At 33.9% G+C, this 10819-nt stretch overlaps 1 protein-coding gene across 1 annotated transcript; it reads left to right on the forward strand.

Annotated features, from left to right (window-relative positions):
• The first annotated feature begins 1566 nt into the window (after positions 1-1566).
• LOC110101037 (syntaxin-81) lies at positions 1567-9470 on the forward strand. The gene is made up of 8 exons (XM_028695865.1): positions 1567-1735; positions 2017-2100; positions 2199-2303; positions 2505-2654; positions 2798-3037; positions 3128-3259; positions 7698-7751; positions 9342-9470. Exons 1-8 carry the CDS (start codon positions 1658-1660, stop codon positions 9468-9470), a joined length of 972 nt encoding a protein of 323 aa, XP_028551698.1. The 5' UTR covers positions 1567-1657.
• Positions 9471-10819: the final 1349 nt, after the last annotated feature.

A 10819-nucleotide genomic window follows, 5' to 3' on the forward strand; every position in this document is an offset into this window, starting at 1 on the left:
TTGCTCCTTGTCTTGATAGATACGAAGTGTAACTCATATCTTCTAGTTTTATAACTCTCAAGCTCTTGATTTATAACTCCCTACTCTCATATTCTTTTGTAATCTAGCTCTTGATTTATAGCTTTCTTTTTCTAGGTTTTGTGACGCCCAAATTCTTTTGCAACTTCTTAGCTATTAGTTTTTAACTTCATTCCTCCGAGTTTTGTAACTCTTAAATTATTATGTAACTCTCGAGCTCTTGATTTGTAACTTATCCATTATATGGTTAGAATAATGAATAAAATGATAATATTAAAATAACTATTTATTGTCCTGCATCAGTTATAATATTGGATTGATTATCTTGAGCATACAGTCTTGGGATCCTGATTTTCCTAAATCATGATCGCGATCAATATTTTAGCAATCCTAAGTTTTCTTTTAAGCATCTCCACAATCATGAGATGTGAATTAATGATATAATAGAACTCGGACCAACTTTTGAAGACTGAATACCCATTTAAGTCAAAGTTCTCTGAAGCAACGCGACTCATTTTGTTGAAAAAAATCATCTTCAAAAGGGAAATCCAACAAGTATTTTTTTGATTGGTGATGTGCATTGTAATTGCTATTAATCCCCAATTTCTTTGTTTTCATGTGTGATTTACTTGCTGTGAAAGTATGGATGGAGCTGGAATAGGCTTGGCCAGCGGGTAAATAGCTGAAGCAGCTTCTCCGTAGTTACTTCTAATTATTTTTTCAAGATTTCCTTGCACCTGCAGTGCAATGATCGAAACCTAAGTTTCAGAACTTTTCTGTGCATTGCTCAAATGTTTTGGCGTTTAGGTCCTGTCGCTGTATTCCCATCACTTTGGAGCTTCTGTGGCTATATGTATATAAACTTTTCCAAGCAGCTAAACTATTCCATCCAGCTATTTGTATATTTCATTGTCAATTCGGGTAGCATGGCATCTGAGATCCATTCCATTTTGTTTGCTTGAGCAAACTTAACAGTTATGATGTTTTATGTTCTCTTGCTATTTAATGTTATATAATTGTTCTTTTGTGTGGAGTTATTCAGTTTGACTTTGATGAGAGCTTTGAGAGGTTCATATCTTTTTATAGGATGCACACTTTTTTTTGGGATTTTTACATACATAACACCTAAAATTATTAAAAATACATATTCAACACCTAAACTTATATATTTACTAATATACCATCTAAAATCTCTCTTTCCTTCTATTCTACCACTCCATTTAAGCGATAAGATACTTGTATTCACTGTGAAAGGATGCCAGTGATGGGGAAGACAGTCGCTGATGGTGATTTTTGACGGAATGTTAGAATTGATTAAAAGAGGAGCTTTAGGTAGTATATTAGTAAATATAGGAATTTAGGTGTTAAATATGTATTTTCAATAGTTTTTGATGTTATGTATGTAAAAATCCTATTCTTTTTTAACACTTTTTGTATTAGTAAGTAAGGGAAGAACTTTTTTTGGAATGTTCAAACTCGTGATCGTGGATATCTCTTCAATTTGTTCTTTGGGCCAGGTTTCATCATTTACATTGCTTTTGATCGTTTATATTTATATCGTGCCTAGGATGGCAAAGAGGTGAAGCATACATGCTAAGGTTTTCCATGCTAGGGGTTTCTATCAGTACATTGTGAAAAGATGGCAAAAACTAGGGATCGAACAGAAGATTTCAAGGATGCTGTCCACACTTCGGCTGTTTCCTCAGGATACACTGAGGTGAGAGATTACTTATGAAACTGAGTTCTTTAAATGCTTACAACAAGCATTTTATGGTATGATTAGAAATGCAAGCGAGAATTAGCCGCTTAAATTTTCCACCTGACATGCTTTGTAGTAGTTGTATTAATTATCTTAGCTTATTATCTATTTCCTTAAAAAGATAGATGGCGATAATTATGTAGGACCATCTGAGTATTTTCCATTTTAAAATTAAAAATGATTATTATAGTTTTTCCGCCTTGTGCAAAGTTACATGTTTTGACTAATTTGCTTTGCAGTCCAAACTGGCTCCAGTCATGGCATCTTTCATCATGCGCAAACCTACACAGAGGTTGCCATTTACAAAAGCTTCACTAAAGACGGTATAGAATGCTGTCAGTCCTTCATCTCAATTCATTGTAAATCGCAATATGCAAGAAATGAAGGTAATACTGACAGTTGATACTTGCTCCTATTATAGCTTGAAAGCATAAACGAATTGGAGCATTTTATTGTAAGGCACCAAAAGGATTATTTGAATTTACATCGTACTACTGAACAAGAAAGGGACAACATCGAACATGAAGTGAGTCATCCACGCTACGGCCTCCTTTCCCCTCCCATCCCCCCTGTTTCTACGCATATATATTTTTATTCTTGACAGAGCAACCTGTATATTCTTTTTGGCTCTCAGGAAATCTTGCTTTTGGTGAATTCTCATGAACAAATTACTCAAAGTAAATTGTATTTTTTTTTCTAAAGAGAATAATGGATGCTTTACATTCAGGTCAGTGTTTTTGTTAAAGCAAGCAAGGAACAGATTGATATTCTAAAAAATAGGATTTATGATGAGGAGAAGCATGAAAATGCAACAAGATGGCTTCCCATTCTTAGTGATGGTTCCCATGCAGATGAGGTAGCTCACAAGCATGGTGTGGTATGAAATTACTAACTGACTACACAATTGTTTTTGTCTAGATTATCAGCTGTGGTGGGATATTTCAAGATTATTTTACATCTTTTGAAAGAAATTCTGTGTTGCTGAACTTTCTCATTTTCACATCAATTCCTTAATTGCAGGTTTTGATTTTAAGTGAACGACTTCATTCAGTTACTTCTAAGTTCGATCAACTTAGATCTATACGGATTCAAGATGCTATTAATAGAGCAACGCCGAGACGAAAGAAGCATTCATTTCCCACCACCAAATCACAAGAAGTGCTTAAATCTGATTTTACTGAGCCTGAAGGCCTGGAACTTTCTAGTGGGCCTATTAGAGTGCAGAATCAACTGCTTGACGATGAAACACTTGCACTTCAGGTTGTATCTTTTATATTGAGTAAAACCTTGTTCTTTACCAAATTACTTTCTTGTTATATGCATTATTATTTCTTCCAAATAACTTATCAGGTAGAGTTGACAAGTCTGTTGGATGCCGTACAAGAAACTGAAACTAAAATGGTTGAAATGTCAGCGCTGAATCATCTCATGTCGACTCACGTCTTGCAACAGGCTCAGCAAATTGAGCTTTTGTATGAGCAGGTCAGCTTCTCGTGAATCAAATTGATGCTGATTTTCTGAATTCTTTGATTCCCTGGTGTTCGAGAATATCTTGTAAAATTATATGCATTAGAAGTATTTATGATGCATTTTTTCTTCTCGGTATTTATTTTTGGAAATTAGGAATTGTCTAATTAATTAAATGCTCTTTAAGAATGTGATTTCTCATTATATGTTAGGAAAAGCTAGAAATTTATATTTTAATTGTTTTTTATTAGCTGTAGATCAAGGACAAAAAAAAGCAGACCGAATTCCGTTGTACATTACTCTTGTCATAGAAGGATAGTCAAACAATTTTCTTAGTCTAAGACCTTAAGTTCATTGTAGAGTGTAAGCACGAACTGTTGATGTCGTGATAACTTGGACCAAATCCATTGAAAATCAGCTTAATTCGAGGCAATTAGGATTTACCATTTTTTTCATTGTGGTTTCTTCCCTTATTTTCATTTTTCTTTCTCAATTTCTAGTTGACAGTAGCGTCACTAGAAAATAATATGTACGAGGCTGTTTTTATATGTCATATATTCTATTCTTCAGTTTTTAAATGAAGATTTTACTCAGTGTATTAGTGTTAGCACTCTTGAATTTTCATTGGACATACATTTGTTGGTCTAGGGTAAAGATTAGAGAGAGTCGCCTTAGATGATTTGGTCATATAAAACGATGGCATTTGGATGACCCAGTTAGGAAAGTAAATGTATTAGATTTTACTCATGTTAAGAGAGGTAGAGGTAGACCTAAAAAGATTTGGTTAAAAAATATTAGAAATGACATTTCTTTATTAGATTTAGTTGAGAATTTGACTCTTAACATGACACAATAGAGAAAAAAGATTCATGTAACTGAGCCCATATATTGAGATAAAGGCTTGTTGTTGTTTTTGTTGTATCCATTTGTTGGTCTAGGTACTTCTGAATTTTCTGATGACTATATTAGGAGAGTAAATGTATTAGATTCAACCTATATTAAGAAAGGCCTAAAAAGATTTGGTTAGAAAGTACTAAATTTTTTATTTTTATTAGATTTAAATGAAAATTCGACTCTTAATAAGACAATGGAGAAAAAGAATTCAAGTAGCCGACCCCATGTAATGGAATAAGTACTTGTTGTTGTTGGTCTTGGGCATCCATAAAATATTTGATCCGCGGATTGAAAATAATTTTTGTTTGGCATTTAGCATATGTTCAGTATATTTTTAAGCACGTTGCTTGATATTGAAGAGTTTTTACTTTGATAAAATAAAATTTAGGGGTTGTTTTGTCTGGTGACATTTACGATATCATGTTATATTGTTTAAAGATGATAATTATTTGATTTACTTGTATGCTCAAATAATATATAAAAAATGACAGTTATATCCTATTTTTATTTATATTAGATGGCAGCCAAATTGGCTGACATCTAATGTCATGATATTTGAAGAATTTTATTACAACATGAGTTTTTTTTTTATTATCCTATTAAGAGTCAAATTCTCATTTAAATATAATAAAAATAGGTCATTTTTAATACTTTTCTAACCAAGTCTTTTTAGGTGTATCTCGACCTTTTTTAACATAGGTCAAATTTAAGGCATTTGCACTCCTAATTGGGTCATCGGAAAGCTGACATTTTATATAATCAAACCATCTATACCGACTCTCTCTAGTCTTGTCTGCCACTAGAGCTACTCCATTCTTTTCATGTATATGCTCCTTTCATATTTTGTCTCTAACTATAAATCCACTCATCCACCTAAGCATCCTCATCTCTACACTACTTAATTTAATTTTTCGCTTCTCTTTTAATGGCCAACATTATACATCATAAAGCATTGTGGTCTCACCATCATCTTATGGAATTTTTTGTTAGTTCGAGGGGGTACGTTTCCGTCAGACAATAGGCTCAATGCATTCCTCTACTTCAACCATCCAACTTAAATTTTAATAATAATATTCTCATCTATTTGGCCATCACTTTGATCAATAGACCCAAGATATTTAAAACGTATAATAACTCCAACACTAAAGCAAAAAGACAGCCTTAAAGCTAATTCTTGATGTAATCCAATTGAAATAGAGAAATACTTGCTCAAACTACCTTTTGTTTGGACATAAGTAATAACTCTTGTTTTAATATAAATAAATTGACATCTCAATATGTTAAATACTGTCCCAGCCATCCAACCGGTCCTTACCTGTTGATGTTATGGCCAGCATGGGGATTTATGGGAGGCTCACCTAGATCACACTGATCTCCTTCCATATTATTGTGGCTGATTTAGGAAGGATTATATTCGGGCAATTAGGCATGATTCTGTCACTATTTATTTCTTTTTTAAGATATTTTTTTATAGATTTTTAAATAGGGCTAATTTTGTATAATAAATTTAAGCCTTTTTCCCTCTCCAATTCTCTAAATTTAAAATGGTATAAAAGCCTTCATTGTCTTTGCTGGAACTCTCAAATTATCTACTACCCGACCTTCCCTTCAGATACGAAAGGCAGCGGGTTCCAACTAGTTCATTTATGCATGTGTCCAACTGAGAGGAGGGAGAGTGCTTCATCCCGCGGTCTCTGCGTTCGATCGAGAGAGAAGAATGCCCCGTGACCCCCACTCGCATGCATGCAACCGAATGGGATGATAGAGGAGTGCGGCCAGAAAAATTTGCGCTTGTGTTTGGGGAGGAACCGAGCGGGATCTTGCATCCCTGAAGCTTGTCGCATGCAATAACCTCTTGCGTGCGTCTGGGGTGGAATTGAGCGGATCCAAGAAAGAGCTTATGTTTGTATGAGAGATCGTGTGAATGCACTGAACGAGAGACCATGCGTCTCGACCAAGCGGGTGCGTGCGTCTGGACAACTTTAGTCTCATTCCTTTGCCCCCCGAAATTTCTTGTGTCCGCTACTTTTGCGTCAAATCCTGCCAGCATGGATCCCACAACAGGCTCCCACCCCGCCGTTGATGCCATTATAAACCATTCCAGCAGGTCTTTCGCCGCCGCATCCAACCACGGATGACAGAAGATAACTTACGCCAAGCACCACCCCCACCACCAGGGATCAGCTGTCAAATGGTATCTCCCCTATCGAGCGCCCCAACTTATTCACATCGGTTGAGTAGAAAGCACAAGGACACCGCCGTGCCATTGAATATGTTGCCATTGCCGCCTCTGAGTTGAGATCACCAACTGCTACGGCTTCTTCCGATTAGGATGAGGATGATGGAGAAGCCAATGGAGTGGGATGGGATAAAGGGGAAATGGTGGTAAAGAAGGTCCAAGAGGCTGCTTCTTAGATTGACGCATCAAATCTACCTTGCAGAGGTTTTGGTTTCCTATAAGTCGCAAATCTACCTTGCAGAGGTGTTGGTTTCCTATAAGTCGCAGTATGATATTCAGGTGATGCGATTCATAGGCTATGTTGGGCGAGCATTTTTCGGTGGTAGTGCCTTGCAATTCCCTTAGACGAAGATGTTCAAGGAATCGCCTATTGCTAAAATAATTAAAATCACTATATGTCATATTTCACTTCAGAACCAGTTTTACATGACTTCGGTTGATTGGATTGCTGCAAAATCACCCCAGGCTCTTGTTCATTTTGTTTTGTTGAGTAAGCTTTCTCTTGTGAAACTGCTATAATTTGACTTAGTGCTGTGTTTCAATGAGTAAATCATTTTTATTGAATGTATTGTTTGGTAGATCATCATAATCATTATAATCGTGAGTTATATTCCAATTATTTTGGGTGATTGCTTGGTGTATCATTTCACCAACTTCAAATGTGAAATGAAGTTATTTATAGTTGTATATATTTTAAGCTTGTTTTTTAAAGTTGAGTGTTAAACCATAAACTTTTTGAGAGATTAATATACATATCACAAAATGTATTTATATATCTAACATTTAAATTATTATATTTACTATATAATATTTTACTATCTCAATGACATTAAAATATATGCATGAAAATGTGTATTTTATCTTTTTAAATTGCTATTAGTAATATTTTTAATATAATTTAAAGATTTCAATGTTATATAAGTAAATGTGAAGATTTAGTTGTTAGATGTAGAAATAAAATTCCCATCTTAGCTTGTTGGTTATGGCTTTGGCTTCCAACCAAGTGATTTTAGGTTCGAGACTTGCATATGCTGTGCGTAAGTTTGCGATTTAAGTCATTCAATATACATAAATATCTATAAGAATTTTGTGATATATATATTTATATATCGCTTTAAGAAGACAATCTTGATTAAAACCCCAAATCCTATTCTAATCATATTTTACTCATTTACTAAACTACTCAGTATCAATTGTGTGTTCTTATTTGCTCACCAAGTTTTTTTTTATTAAAGTTTTGAATTTTAAGGATTTGGTGATAATCTGAAATCATAATTTCTCATTCCTTTCATTTAGTAACTGCTTGCTTTTTGCTTTCAGGCGGTGGAAGCAACAAAGAATGTATGTGGAGTGGGCAACAAGGAGCCGACCCAGGCCAATACAACGCAACCTATGCAAGCAAGCAGAAACCTTTCCTATATACTCTTCCACTTTTTGTGTCTATCTTTCTTTCCGTTTCGTCTATACCGTCCGACTGGTAATAGCTGACATTTTCGTCTATAATTCTTCTTCTTGCTTCTCTAAGCTTAGAGAAATATGCGCTTGAAAACGCCATTATTCTATTAAAATGTTGGCAGAACCTGTAAATATTTATTTATATACAAGAGTAAATTTTGTTACTTTTGATTTCTTTTCTTTCTTTTCTTTTCAATTTGTCTATGGGGTTTTTTGTGACTGAGCTTAATCATCATGGTGGAAGAATATGTTGAATTTAGATATTTTTTAGTTGGTTGAAAGCAGATTTGATTTCTTTTTGAAGTGAGAACTCTTTTTGAGACTTCAGGCTTGTTTATTAGCTCTTGGGCTAGACATTGTAGAATGCAGAAGATGTTTTAAGTGGTATGAGATGCAGTCTATCTGGTCGTTGCTGGTTAATGAGCTTTGGCTATCAATTAAAAGATTTGAGTTCGATGTCTTGCGTATATGATGTATGTGTGAAATTTTATCTTTAATTAATTTAAAATTATTCAAAAAAAAGTATGGGATTATAGTAAATTAATACCTCAATTCTGGAATTGGTTTTATATGTTTGGAAGAGACTTTAGGCATTTGAAAAAGTTACAAGTTTTTAATATGATTGTTATGATTGTGGTTAGCATCTATCTTATGTTTGCTTGTTTTTTTTTTATTTTTCTATATTTTTATGTGGAATTTCTATATAGATCTAATTGTTTTTTATTTTTTATGAAAAATATATTTGATTTGTTTTTTTTTTTTGTGTTTTTTTAATTTTATTTTAAAAAATAAATCAAATCAAATTACAATTGCATAATAATCTTTAAGTATTTTTTTGGGTGTCTTCTTTTTAATTCTTTCGATGTATGAAAATTCATTAGCCACTATCACCATCCAACCCCGCTACTAATTGATGTTCCTTATCATCAATATCTTGTCCAATTATTTAAAAAATAAAAAATAATATGTTTATTTAATATATGCAAAATATGTATTTTTTTTAATTAAAGCTTATAATAAATAAACTTTAAAATAAAAAAACAAAATTAAAAAGTGATCTGCTATCTACATAAAGTATTATATAAATAAAGGCCTAATTAAAAAATAAGTAATTGATTAAATTTGAGTTTTTTTTAGTTTGAAGTCATAGTCTAATAAGCTATATGATGCAACGTTTTTGAAATCGGACCGGACTAGCCGTTCAACCAGTACCCGGCTGGCCGGTTCGGTTTTCCACTGAATCGAGTAGCAAAGGACCGATTGAACCGGTCCGACCGGTCGGTGGGACCGTGAAATCGGTGAACCGGAAAACCGGGAAGAGAACCGGCGGACTTACAGCTTAAATGCAATTTCCAGCCGTTTGACTGAAATCAATCGGTATTTGAGTATTATAACATGTAAAAGTGTAAAACAGGAAAAGTGTAAACCTAGTTTATTTCTAACTGCTCCCGTAACTGTTGGAAGCCGCCTCTCCTCCAATTTTCTTCCTTCGTTCTTTCGTTGTTGCAGGCTCCTCCTTCGTTCCCGTGCTTGGATCCTTGGCGAACTGCCCGGCCAGTAATCAACGCTGCAACTCCTCCAGTTAAGCTTAATCGTCCGTTGGCTTCGCTTGCACCCTCCTCCTTCGTCGATGCTTGAATCATTGTAAGGTGAGGAGATTTCTAAGGCTTAAAGTCATCTAATGGTTGCGTTGAACATTTAACTCGTGTTTTATTCTTACCTGTGCAAACTGCAAACTCGAAAATTCTTTGATAAAATCTTGTGGCACACATGGGCTGTTTTGCTTTTTTTTTTTTAAAACAAATGGATCAACAAAACTTAAAGAAGAAATTTTGTTTGGTGCTTCTAACTTTTGAGAAGGGTGAGCATCAGAGTGATGGGATCATAGTCCTTTCTCCATTTATATCTTAAAAATATTTTTTTAAAACTATTCACAATCATCGAAAAATGGTAAGTCCAGTTTGTTATGTCTCTATTATTAAGTTAGAAACAGGCCACTGAGTCTTTCTCCTTCTGGAGGAGCATCGTTTACCTGGCAAGAAGGGGAGAGATCCAAAACGAAGTAGAACGCGATCAATGGATATATTAAACATTCAAATTTATGGTTAGAGCTCCGATTCCTTGGAAATTTTGTATGTTTTTTCGTAAGTTCATATATGGAAAAAGAGAGGAATTTTCTTTTAATTTTTATTATGAGAATAATTTAGTTTCTTAGCTAGAATTACGTTTGAATAACTTTTAATTGCTTCTTGAGAATTGATGATCAAAATCATGCATTAATATGATCAAAAGTGATTAGCTGATCTTTGAATAGCAATAACAACGCCGCAAATATCTCCCAAAGTTTTTTGAGAAGTTTAGATCTTTGTTTTTTCCTCTAACAAATTGGCATATGCTTTTGAATTTGTTTTCAAGCATAATCCTTGTCTTCATAGATGTTATTATACTGAAAAATCAAAAGAAGATTTACACGCTTTTTGTTTTGTCTCTATTCAGCCGTTTCTTGTCTCAATATGACATGTTTATTAGGTGTGACTAACCTTATTCTGTAACTGTAGTTGTGGTATTATATGCACAGAAAGTGTTAGGTTGGACCAAACACCATTTTGTGCTCTACATTGAATGATTATATAATTCATAGTTTATTACACCAACTGTTTCTTAAAATTAGCAGTTCTTTGTTGTTTGTTTTATTTATTTCTTTCTCCAATTAAGGAGGTTAGATAACCTGTTGGTGTTTAGTTTGTTCCATTGTTGTTTAATATTGACAACATAAGGTTTATTTTTCAGGCTAATATTGATCAATTGTTTATTTAATATTACCAATGGATCAACAAAACATCAAAATCTGGCACATTCAAACTCAAAGCGTTTCCGTGAGAAGTAGATATCGCTTGGACCATTTTATTGAGTGTTAAAATCATGTGGATAGGAAACAATACAAATGTTCTTCAATTGTGGAATAATTTATAAGAGAGGAGGCATTC

This window comes from Dendrobium catenatum, unplaced genomic scaffold (genome assembly GCF_001605985.2).
Source record: "Dendrobium catenatum unplaced genomic scaffold, ASM160598v2 fragScaff_scaffold_698, whole genome shotgun sequence".
In the NCBI taxonomy this organism is placed as follows: domain Eukaryota; kingdom Viridiplantae; phylum Streptophyta; class Magnoliopsida; order Asparagales; family Orchidaceae; genus Dendrobium; species Dendrobium catenatum.

What these genes read in the sequence shown, in the direction of transcription:
- LOC110101037 (XM_028695865.1), top strand. Translation starts at nt 1,658, where the DNA reads ATGGCAAAAACTAGGGATCGAACAGAAGATTTCAAGGATGCTGTCCAC. An exon ending in ATGAAACACTTGCACTTCAG is followed by an intron (nt 3,038 to 3,127) that starts GTTGTATCTTTT and finishes ATAACTTATCAG; the next exon opens with GTAGAGTTGACAAGTCTGTT. An exon ending in GCAACAAGGAGCCGACCCAG is followed by an intron (nt 7,752 to 9,341) that starts GCCAATACAACG and finishes TCGTTGTTGCAG; the next exon opens with GCTCCTCCTTCGTTCCCGTG.